Source organism: Pelophylax lessonae (genome assembly GCF_965119305.1).
Source record: "Pelophylax lessonae genome assembly, chromosome: 9".
Classification (NCBI taxonomy): domain Eukaryota; kingdom Metazoa; phylum Chordata; class Amphibia; order Anura; family Ranidae; genus Pelophylax; species Pelophylax lessonae.
Window position 1 is genome coordinate 99,097,207 of NC_138776.1, and position 12,842 is coordinate 99,110,048.

A 12,842-nucleotide genomic window follows, 5' to 3' on the forward strand; every position below is an offset into this window, starting at 1 on the left:
GCGCTTGCTCTCTTTGGAAAACCAATAGTGGTCTTTAATACTTGTGTCTTCTAAATAAAGAGTTAAAGCAGGGAATACATCTATTATACACATAGTAAAAATAAGATTTAAAATATCAATTTAAAAACATATAACTGACCCAAAACCAACATAGTTTCCCTTCAAAGTACAGTATATATATATATATATATATATATATATATAGTACTCATAAAAAGCGCACGGTACTGTGTGGTTTGACAAAATGATGGGGACAGAAACATCTGTACATGAAATACGGTAATAAATCTATGATCGATAATAAGGGTGATATGAATTGCTTGGACATTTTAATTTTTCCTTCAGTGCAAAGTGATGGGGGCCTTTGAAAAGTCCACTCACTCATTTTCACTTTACCAGCATTCCCCCACTGTTCCTGTGTCCATCACAGCCAGTGTCAACACCCAATGCTTTTGAGCATGTGACTTCTTTCCCAGTTACAGTACTTAACATTAGCAGTCATTGGCTATGTTTGAGCGTTGTCACATGATCAAGGGAGTGAAATCATCGCTCTCCTTAGCTTCTAACAACAGACAGCACTGTACCTGCCATAATACTGCCAACTGTGATGGAGGCAGGAGCAGCATGGGAGCACTGGCAAGGTAAGTATTAGGGGATCAGGTTGGGGTCTTTATAAAGACACTGTCACCAGGACAAAGGTGTAGTGTCCCCATAAGGCTGCAGTAGTAACTCAAAATTGATACCCAGAAAATGCATAATTATTTAAGATAAGCTATATTCTTACTTTCAACATCTCATTTTGAGTTGTTATGCTCAAAGTTTGTTTGAGAGGAAGTCACATAATTGCATTTTAGTGCAATAAAAACTTTATTGTTACAGTCTAAAAAAGAACATTACATTATATACATAGGTAACAAAAATAAAAGAATGGACTTTTTTTATATACATGTGATCAAGCGTAGCTTAGTTCAGACTGCCAGGAAGCACAAGGAAGACGGAGAGAGTTTTATTAGGCACTTGCAGTGATAAAATACAGCACTGATATCAGGAGTGGACCGAATAATTGGTAAGTCTTCATTCTTACATTCATGGAGTGCAAGTGGCAGAGCAGTATGACAAATACAACGTTATTGTTTCTTGCTTTTCTTTGGAATTTTAACAACAAGCTCCATTGGCTCCTTCTGTTTGTTGCTGTAGGACTGACGAATGACGTCCACTGCCCGCTGGTGTGTTACGCTTTGCACGGTTTCCCCATCCACAGAGACCAGCTCATAGCCTGCCTATATATATATATGTATAAATATAAAAAAAAAAACTGGTGTTAATCCTTTTTTTTTTTTTTTTCAAAGGTAAAGTTTATTGAATTTGAAATACAAAAGGTAGGTTTAGCACTTACACTATACAGGTAAGTGTATACTATTTCCATGTTTGCAGTGCATACACAAATCCAGGAAAAAAAGAAAAGTGCAGTGACAATGAATCTATTTGGATAACTACATACAATGTACAAGAGCACACAGTTCAGCTATACATTTTGTTTGACCATATACAGTATATAGACAATGACCATATACAGTATATAGACAATGGCATAAATACTTTATAATTACAGTATGTCTAAAGTTTATAATCAATACCTCAAAAAGGATAGGAGAGAAAAGAACAGCAGAGAGGAGGAGTAGAGGAGGATAATGGAAGGGGGGAATGTCGGAAGCAAGGGGATGAGAATAGATAGACACTTGGACCATTCAAAGATGCTTTTGGAGGGGTTGCATCTATAGCCTTAAAGGTGGGATGTAACTTGATCACAAGTGTTAATACTTTAATGTAACCCCTTAGATTGGTGGTAAAATGCCTTGGTATATTTAATATAATTTTTCTGCTACCTATTACATTGTCAATTTTTAATTACTCAACTATTGGTTGCTGTGCTGCTCATTTTGACAGTAACGTCTATGGAGGCATTATATTTCCAAGGCAGACATGCACACTTAAAACCACCTTTCACCTCCATGTTATTTAGAATACAACATAATACAGTATACCATATATTATGCCCTTAGCATCATGGCAGCAGATTTTGGTCATTTTTCAACCAATTTTTACTTGCATTTAGTGCAAATGAATGTTTGTCAACACTGGTAGATCTTGCAAGCAGGACCCTAAGGGTCCATTCACACTAGCGCGACTTGTCAGGCGACTTGGTCGCCTGACAAGTCGCGGTAGGTCGCTCGCCATTGATTAGCACAGGACCCGTTCTAATAGGAGCGACATAAATCGCTCCGACTTAGAAAAAGGGTCCTGTACTACTTTGGGGCGACCTGGAGGCGACTTGCATTGACTTCAATTATATGAAGTCCGTGCATGTCGCGCCGAGGTCGCGGTGCACGCTGTACACCACGACTTCACAGGTCGCCCAAGCAAGTCGTGTCGCCCCTGTCTGAATGGGCTCATCATCTTGCATTGAACTGTATTCTAACTGTACTGCTGAACAAACTGTTGGCACTATATTAAACCTAATAATAATGAACAGAGATAGTTATGTGACATTTATGTACTATCAGATCAGCATTATATAAAAGACATCTTTCAACTTGGAAGACCAAATAGCCTTGGTGGTAGGCATCTAGGAAGCAAGGTATAACACGGCACAAGAAACACAGATAGCACTATTTTTTTAACAGAAGACTGTCAACTGCAAATGTCTGTGCTGGCACTAAACAGTCACCATGGCCTTGTAAATTGATGTGCAGATTGGTGGTAACTGCAGAGTATCCTACCAACCACCAATATAACAGGGCACTTTAAAGCAAGCTGATGTCAATGGTTACTAGATGACCACTGGACCCATGCCACTATCTCTGGCAGTGATGGCCATGCTGGAACTAAGCACTTATTTCCAAGCATCTGCAGAACTATATATTCACCAATGGCACATTATGACTGCTTCGTTCTGGTGTAAAGATCACTGCCAGAGCCTTGGGTGCGGGACAAGCTGTACTTAGTCAATGGAAAATCAATGCTGGTTGCATAATATAGCAAGTAATGTTCTGCAATAAAAGGTTATATCTGTTTGGGTGCAATGTTGTTCACTTTTTTTAAGGGTAAAGTCAAAAATAATACCTGGAGTTCACCGCTGAGAAAGGCTGCTCCTCCGGGAAAGATCTTTTCAATTTTCACCATTGGTTGTATTTTGGATTCAATTCCTCCAGATATGCTGATTCCTGAAATAAATTGTATCATGTGGAAAATAATTTCATAGGTCAATGAATGCTTTATCGCTAACTTGCCAGATGAGTACCTAATTGCTGCATTTGTGTTAGTTGATGGCATGCACTAACAAATAATTCCTGACCTGATTCTAGTTCAGTTGCTATGAGTTTCCTTGCACCACTGACTATTGTGCTGTTGGTAAATGACAATAAATGTTTAACGTAACAAATACTGATAGTTTATTTTAATTTCTCTAGCGCTCATCGACAGACGTAGTCCTCGGTGATACACCACCTTCGGGTTATGTTACCTCCGCAGGAGCAGGACTAGACAGGAAATTAAAAAGCTCTGGCCACACCCTAGGGGCAGTCCCAGAGGGTATATCCTCTCTCTCTCTGCCTCAGCAAATCAGTTATTTTCTGTCTAGTTAGGAGTAAGGACCTAGATACCTTGCTGGGATCTTAGGTCCTGGCAAGAAATTTTTTTCTAAAAGGATTTTTGGACAGCTTTTTTTCTCCAGTGTTCCTGTGAGATCTTCAAGCAAGAAAGCTGAACTGGGCGACGGGCTGGATGTTGAGATCCGGTGGTCACCCCAGTTCAGCCTACGAGCGCGTGCAGGCCATAGCTCCGCGCTGAGTCGGCCGCGACAAAGTCCCATTAAAGGACTGAACCCGCGAGTTAAACGTCTCGCTGAAACGCCAAAGACCATGAGTCACGGCGTCTGTATCGGTCGACAGCCCTCCCGCCCCGGTGGAGAGGGGTACTGTCAGGAGTTGGTGCCCGCCTGGTTCCGGTATGGTGAGTAGTATGTTCCCCCTGTTTTCCCTGACGGGTTTTTGTGGTGAACGCGGGCCCCTCTCTGTATGGTAAGAAAGAGTTTCTTTCTATCCTATAACATGTCACAAATCCTCCTACTTTGAGTGTGATTTTATGTGTGCAAAAGCCAGGAGGCTTGGTTTGGGAGCTAACAATCTATTGTATACATGTTTTAAAGATGTAATCTGTGGCATTCTGGGAATCTTATGGGTTAAGTATAAGCTACCTACCAGTCAGAAGCCATGGACATGTAGACTGCCTTCCAAGTCAGATCTCCAGCTAATAGCAGGCCTCCCGAACGGCCATGCGGTCCGCCAGGGCCGGTACCGCCAAACACGCCATATCCCCATGCAGAGAGAGTGTTGTGTGCCTGCAGCACACCGCTAGTCAGCACAGGCCGCCGCCATTTTTTTTGCTGGATCGCACGAGCCGCCATTTTGGCGTAGCCTCGTGTCTCCAGCATGGGGGCGGCCATGTTTTAGGTGATTCTACACCTCGTGGAGCTTGGGGGAGGCGCCGGAAGGCGTACAGAGGGGCGGAGCCGCCTCCTTTCTTCCTGGGCAGCCAGCCAAAAGACTTCCTGTTTGTCTAAGACAGCGCTGTAAGCTGTTGCAGTTCAACTCTGAACATCAAGTGGTGAGCCTGGGGGTCTATCTCTCTCTCTCTCGATCGATAGGGATCCCTAGCAGGTAACACTAAGGGGTTTTTTGTGGCGCTGAGGGTCAAAAAAAAAAAAGTTTTTTCTTTACTTTGAATTATATCATCCAGGAAGTAACTGGAGTTATTATGGACCCTGCCACACAGATTCCCCCACCTGTTTCCCTCGAGGGGGCCTCGGGACCCGCCGGTGTACAGAGTATAGAGTCATTTACAGCAATTTTGGAGTCTATGGTGGCTCGGGTGGAGGCGGCCTGTCAGGGACGGGGGTCAAGGAAGCGACCCCCGCCTACCCCTATACTATCTGACACCTCTGACTCTGATTCAGAGATGGTCACTGCAGTTGCAGGTTCCTCTGCAAGGGTTGCTATCCCAGGTAAAGCCCCCTCAGACAGTGAGGAGGACGCTTCTTCTCCTGCTATAATTCAGGAAGAAGCATTGGTGGACGCACTAGTTGTGGCAGTGCAAGAAACCTTAAAACTTGAGGCTTTACCGGCAGAGGCAACTGAAACAGAGAGGCCTTTTGGGACTAATAAGCCCATCAAGACGGCGAAGGCTTTTCCTGTACCTAAATGTTTTGGAAATCAGATTAAAGGAGAATGGGAACATTCTAAACGTACCTTTACTATTTCCAAGCGTATTGCTAGACGCTATCCGTTTGAGGAATCCATCATTAAGAAATGGACGGTACCACCAGTCGTGGATCCGCCTATTTCCAGGCTGAATAAAGCCACGGTTATTCCAGTGGAGGACACTTCGTCCTTTAAGGATCCGGTGGATCGAAAGATAGAAGCGGAGTCCCGCACTATCTTTTCTCTGATAGGGTCAGCATTTAGACCAGTAATTGTTATTGGTCTAGTTTCCCAGACACTTACAGTATGGGCGAAGATGGTACGCCAAGATCTTAGGGGAAAAGATATTCCCCAGGAGACATCTGATTTGATAGAACAGATCATACAAGGGCTACGGTTTATCTGTGACGCAGCCTTGGACACTACTCCCTTGTTAGGGCATGCATCTAAGTTAGCAGTGATCCTCAGACGTGTGCTGTGGTTAAAATGCTGGTCAGCTGACCTAGGTTCCAAAAAGACTTTGACCAATCTCCCTTTCCAGGGGAATCGTCTATTTGGAGCCAACCTAGATGAAATCATTAAGGATGCCACCGGGGGCAAGAGTACTTTTTTGCCACAGGCTGCAAAAGCTAAGGAACCTCGCAATAAGCGAGGACCTTTCTTTACCGCCCATAAAGGACGCCCGGCTGGTACTTCCGGGAAAGGCAAGACTCCTCCAGGAGGGTTCAAGAAGGGCTGGTCGGACAAGCAGAGGACCAACCCAGCCAAACCCGAAGTAAAGGAGTACACAGCCTGAAGGTGCGCCCCCACCCAATTTCAGGGTGGGGGGACGTTTTCACCGGTATTCAGGACATTAGATCGAGCATCAACCACTACTACCGGTGCGATTCTTCCCTTCCAACATTTAAGTACAGAAAGCGGTAGTTACCGTTCCCTGTATAGATCTTTTCCTTTACCTTTTCCTAAGATTAGTCCCGATACCTCACAGGAATCGGATCTGATTGACCAGATAGGCCAAGTAGCCTCTAGTCGGGTGACTTCGGTCCCTGAGGTTCAACCAGAAAAGATCACCTTGCCTGATAACTATCAGGTATCTGATAAATGTGTGGGAACAGAAAACGACCAGACTTTCTCGGATGGTCGGGGCCAGATACCTCTAGGGACGCCTGGTTCAGATCCTATCAGCGCCAGTGGTCCTAGAAATTCTAGGCTGGCCTCTTCAAGCCGGCCTGGCCGACTTGGACAGGTTAGTCGCAGACGTTCCGTGGGAACTTCGTCTCAGGGAGTGTCTGTAGTCTCAAGGACCTATTTACCTTCGTGCTTTACAGTCGCTGGTTTTAATGGCCTGGCCATTGAGACCCAAGTACTGAAGGACAGAGGTTTGTCTACTTCTGTCATTCCTACCCTTATTAAAGCAAGGAAAGCGACTTCCAGCAAAGTCTATTATCACACATGGAAGACTTATATTGCGTGGTACGAATCTTTAGGATTTCCTCCACGTACCTATTCGGTGTCTCGAATATTGGCCTTTTTGCAACAAGGGGTTGAGCAGAAGCTAGCCTTGAGCACCATCAAGGGTCAAGTTTCAGCATTAGCAATCTTCTTTCAGAAACCTTTAGCTACCAAATCCTTGGTGCGGAATTTCATCCAGGGGGTGCGGCACCTGGCTCCTCCAGTCCGCGCGCCCTTACCGCCCTGGGATCTTAATTTGGTTTTGTCGGTTCTACAGAAACCTCCCTTTGAAAACATCAGGGAGATTCCCTTGCTTACTTTATCCCAGAAGGTGGTCTTCTTGGTGGCTATTACTTCTGCTCGCAGGGTGTCAGAACTGGCTGCATTATCATGCCAGTCCCCATACCTAGTGATTCATAGGGATAAGGTAGTACTTCATCCTAAGCCATCTTTTCTTCCTAAGGTGGTTTCAGATTTTCATCTGAATGAAGATATTGTACTACCTTCCTTGTGTCCTCAGCCCAAGCATCATCGGGAACATGCGTTGCATTCCTTGGATGTGGTTCGGGCAATCAGGGTATACCTGAAAGCTACGGAATCATTCCGTAAGACGGATTCACTTTTTGTGATCACGGATGGCCCCAGAAAGGGTTTGCCTGCATCTGCCGCGACCATTGCCAAATGGATTAGACAAACGGTGGTACAGGCTTATTCTATTAAGGGTCAGAGTCCTCCGTTCCCTGTTAGGGCGCACTCCACTCGAGCGCTCAGTACTTCCTGGGCCTTTCGCCATCAGGCGTCAGTGGTCAGGGTATGTAAGGCGGCCACTTGGTCGTCGGTACATACCTTTACTAAATTCTATAAAATTGATGTGACGGCATCGGCGGATGCCTCATTTGGCCGCAAGGTTTTGCAGGCCGCAATTTGAGGAGACCGGTGGTCTACCTCGAGGGTTTTTTTCTGTTTGAAAAAATTTTTTTGTTGAGTCTCATCATTTAGGATGAGCATTGTAAACTTCTAGTTGGCACCGGTTGGGCCTTCTAGATTGGGATTTGATTTCCATTTTCCCACCCCTCAGTTGTGATACTGCTCTGGGACGTCCCGAAGGTGGTGTATCACCGAGGACTACGTCTGTCGATGAGCGCTAGAGAAAAATGGATTTTTGTAAAATCTTACCGTAAAATCCTTTTCTCTTAGCTCATCGACAGACGTAGTCCCCGCCCCTCTGTTTTGGAGTTGGGTTGGGTTAAATTCTCTAAGCACTGCTTTTTCACATAACTGATTTGCTGAGGCAGAGAGAGAGAGGATATACCCTCTGGGACTGCCCCTAGGGTGTGGCCAGAGCTTTTTAATTTCCTGTCTAGTCCTGCTCCTGCGGAGGTAACATAACCCGAAGGTGGTGTATCACCGAGGACTACGTCTGTCGATGAGCTAAGAGAAAAGGATTTTACGGTAAGATTTTACAAAAATCCATTTTTTTGTTACTGTCACTTCTGCCAAACAGCTTGCACTGCATGTACAGTTTGTTGAAAAAAAAGCCATAAAAAATGTGAAAATAAAAAAAAAAAAAAAAATGAAGCAGCACTCGACTCCAAATCTTTTATTTTAGATAGCATAAAAAAAGGGTTAGAACTCCTTTCTGTGATCTCAGTGTACTCAAAAGCAAATTTCACTTTCTGTCAATCACCTGGACATCTCCCACACGCGTCGAAAATTGGCAGGGAATTTTCGGCCAACGTCCGATCTGCCGATTTTCGGCTTGTTAGTATAATGCTTCCGACAACCAACTGCGACTTTTCGGCCGAAAAAAATCTGGTGTGCAGACTATAAAATTTTTTGTTGGCCGTCAACACAACGTCCGATTTTCGTGCAGTCAGTACAGATTTCGACAGGGAAAAATCTGATGAGCAAGACTGGGCATGCTCAGAGAAGAAAGAACACAAAGAAAGCAAACCAACACATGACATAACTTCTGAAGTAGAATTTTGTTGGCACATTCAAACCAACAAAACACAACTTGAACAAAAGTCGGACGATCGGTCGGCCGATAATCGTTGCGTGTGTACGAGGCTTAACAGAGGATCTACACCTTGCTCATTCTACTAGTAAATGTATTTGATTGTTGTCCATGTCTTCTCTCACTTCCTGCTTTGTACGGAATCCCTTAAAAATAGGAAGTAGGGAGATTTTAGCTCACTTCCTGCTTTGTTTGACACTCTTTAAATAGGAAGAGGAAGAATCTTCTAACAGGGACACAAAAAAAAAATAACATATGTACAGTGAGGAAAAAAAAGTATTTGATTACCTGCTGATTATGTATGTTTGCCCACTGACAAAAAAATGGTCTGTCTATATTTTTAACCACTTACCCACCAGGCCTATTTTTGACACTAAAATCATTTTTTTTTTTGCTATAAAACTTCTTAGAACCCCCAAACATTATATATATATATATATATATATATATATATATATTTTTTTTTTTTTTTTTTTTTTTTTCAGAGACCCTAAAGAATAAAATGGAGATTGTTGCAATATTTTTATCACACCGTATTTGTGCAGCGGTCTTCCAAACGCAATTTTTTTGGGAAAAACTGAATTTTTGTAAAATCTTACCGTAAAATTCCTTTCTCTGAGTCCTCCGACAGTCGCCGCCCCTTCCCAATTCGTCACCAATGGGTATTGACCTTTGCTCCGTAGGAGTAGCTAGGCAACAAGAATTGTTAATACAAAGCTTTTAGTAGCATAGCAGTAAGAGTACACAAAAACCCCAAAAGAGGGGCGGGGGGCGGCGACTGTCAGAGGACTCAGAGAAAGGAATTTTACGGTAAGATTTTACAAAAATTCAGTTTTCTCTTACGTCCTCCGACAGTCGCCGCCCCTTCCCAATTTGTCACCAATGGGACGTCCCAAAGCAGTGTAGACATGAGGGGTGGGAGACGCAACCTCAGAAAAGGCAACGCAGTACCCACATCAGAGAAAGGAACCTTACCATAGTGAGAGAACCAACCGGGCAACAGGAAAACGTGCTCAACAGGAGAAACAACCCAGGAAAAACAAGCAACCCAGGGGTAAAACACCCCAACAACCAAGGGCCCATGAAAACAAGGGTCCCTAAGAGACTGCCGCACTGAGAACTTTACGGCCAAAGGAGGCATCAGCCGATGCCTGAACATCCACCTTATAGAATTTTGAGAAGGTGTGAACGGACGACCAAGTCGCCGCCTTACACACGTGGGCCACAGAAGCTCGATGCCGGAAAGCCCAAGACGTACTCAAAGACCTGGTAGAGTGCGCCTTCACAGGGAAGGGAGGAACCTTCCCCTTCAAGGCATAAGCTTGTTCAATGATCTGTCTGATCCATTTGGCGATAGTCGCAGCCGACGCCGCCATGCCCTTCCGAGGTCCCTCAGGAAGGACAAAGAGAGAATCTGACTTGGGAAAAGATTTAGTGGACGACAGGTAAACTCTGATCGCCCGGACAACATCCAAGGAATGTAAGGCAACCTCCTTCGGATGCTTAGGCTTCGCGCAAAGCGAAGGCAAGACAATGTCCTCATTCAGGTGAAAGTCCGATATCCTTTTCGGAAGGAAAGATGGGTTAGGCCGCAGGACCACCTTATCCTTGTGGACCACCAGGTAGGGAGAATTGCAGGACAAAGCTGCCAGCTCCGACACCCTGCGAGCCGAAGTGATCGCCACCAAAAAGGCAACCTTCTTGAACAACAGAGACAACGACATCTCCTGATCTTTTCAAAGGGAGCCTGTTGCAACACGGACAGAACCAAGTTCAAGTCCCATGGAGGTATAGGGTCCCTCCTAGGAGGGGCCAAGTGTCGCACCCCCTGAACAAAGGTGCTAACCAATGAATTAGACGCCACAGGGCGTTGAAAGAGAACGGCCAGCGCAGAAATCTGACCCTTAATTGTGGCCAGCGCCAAACGCTGGTCCACTCCAGTTTGGAGGAAAGCCAACACTCTCGACACCGAGTATGAGCGAGGGCAATACCCCCTGGACTCACACCAGGCAAAGTATGCTTTCCAAGTACGGTAGTAAATTTTACCCGAAGAGGCTTTTCTGGCCTTGATCAAAGTGGGAATGACCTCAGGGGAGAGACCCCTATCCTTCAGGACCAGGCTTTCAACAGCCAGGCCGTTAAAGCCAGCGACTGTAAAGCAGGATGGAATATCGGCCCTTGAGACAGGAGATCTTCCCGAAGTGGCAGATGCCACGGAGCGTCGACTGCCAGATTTACGAGATCTGCGTACCAGGACCGGCGAGGCCAGTCCGGTGCTACCAAAATCACCGTGTGCGGTTCCGAGGCTAACCTGCGAAGAAGCCTGGACAGCAGCTGAATCGGTGGAAAGGCATACATCAGACGATACTGATGCCAGGGCGCCACTAACGCGTCTGAGGCGTCTGCCCGAGGATCGCGCGTCCTTCCAACAAACCTTCCCACCTTGTTGTTCAGACGAGACGCGAACAGGTCCACATCTGGGGAACCCCACTTCGCGCACAACAGATAATCCGCCTGCCAGTTCTCCACCCCCGGTATGTGAACTGCCGTTATCGCCGGGACGTGTGTCTCGGCCCAAGACAGAATGTCGGCTACTTCCCGAGCCGCTCGGGCACTCCCGGTGCCCCCTTGGTGGTTGATGTAAGCCACTGCGGTGGCATTGTCCGTCTGAACCCGAACTGGACGGCCCCGAAGCCGGCCCGTCCATCGCAGAAGGCAAAGCTTTATTGCTCTTAATTCCAGAATGTTGATCGGGAGGGAGGACTCCTCCTCCGACCAAGTTCCCTGGGCGGACAGAACGCCCAGAACACCACCCAAGCCCGACAGGCTGGCATCCGTGGTGAGCACCGTCCATGACAATGGACGAAAAGACTTGCCCCCCGACACCGCCGGGGACAGGAGCCACCACAGAAGACCCCTTCTGGTGGCTTGGCTCAACGAGATCCGCAGATCCAGGGATCGCGGCCGCCTGTCCCACTCGGTCAGAATCTCCGCCTGGAGACCCCGCATGTGAAACTGGGCAAAAGGGATCGCCTCGAAAGACGAAACCATTAGACCTAGACATCTCATGCATGTCCGGAGAGACGAGTTCCGGTTGTCCCTGAGGGACCTGACCTCGTCCTGAAGAGTCCAAAGCTTGTCCTCCGGCAGGAAGACCTTCACTTGGACAGAGTCCAGAATCATTCCCAGGTAGGGAAGGCGAACCGAAGGACACAGAGTCGACTTCGGAATGTTTATGGTCCAACCGAACTCCTGCAGAGTCCGCATCGTGGTGGACAGGTCGGCCACCAGGCTCTGACTGGTGTTTGACCGTATCAGGATATCGTCCAGATACCCCAAGACAGCAATGCCCTGTGCTCGCAACAGGGCCAGAACCGGCGCCAGCACTTTGGTAAAAACCCGCGGAGCCGAAGCGAGACCGAAAGGTAACGCCACGAATTGGTAATGATCCTCCGCAATGGCGAATCGAAGGTACCTCTGGTGACCCTCGAAAATGGGGATGTGTAGGTACGCATCCTTCAGATCGATGGAGGCCATGAATTCCCCCGGACTCAGGGCAGCCACCACTGAGCGCAGGGATTCCATGCGAAACTTGCGAACCCGCATAAAGCGGTTCAGAGCTTTCAAGTCCAGAATCGGACGCACTTTGCCCTCCTTTCTGGGCACAGTGAACAGATTGGAGTAAAACCCCTGAAATCTGTCCCGATGAGGCACCGGGACCACCACCCCCTGGGCCCGCAGGTCCCGCACCGCCAGGTGCAAATCCTGCAAGCGCTCCGGAGACAGCTGAAGATTTGAGGGGAAAAATCTGCCCGCCGGCCGAGAGAGAAATTCGATCTTGTAACCAGATCGAACGATTTCCTGAACCCACCTGTCCCGAACACGGGCCAGCCAAGGTTGTAGGAAACCGCGCAGACGTCCCCCCCACCCCAGAAACGGGTGAGGGCGCCCCTTCAGGCGGAAGTGGTATGGGAAGTCGAACCGGACTGGCCGGACTTCTGCTTCCCTGCCCACGGCTTCTTCTGGGAGCCTTGGCCTTTGAAGGGCTTGCCCTTGGACTGCGACCGAAAGGCACGAAAGGACCCCTGAGAGGGCCTAGACGAGGAATTCCGCTT

At 46.9% G+C, this 12,842-nt stretch overlaps 1 protein-coding gene across 1 annotated transcript in view; it reads right to left on the reverse strand.

The window, feature by feature from the left end:
- Window positions 1-942: 942 nt before the first annotated feature.
- The window catches only part of PDZD7 (PDZ domain containing 7), a 148,536-nt gene continuing 136,636 nt past the window's right edge, over window positions 943-12,842 (reverse strand). Inside the window, exons 16-17 of the mRNA XM_082268408.1 lie at window positions 3,124-3,224; window positions 943-1,280 (exon numbers count right to left, since the gene is read on the reverse strand). Coding sequence (XP_082124534.1) covers window positions 1,128-1,280; window positions 3,124-3,224 — 254 coding nt within the window. The 3' untranslated portion in view covers window positions 943-1,127. The remainder of the gene's footprint in view (window positions 1,281-3,123; window positions 3,225-12,842) is intronic.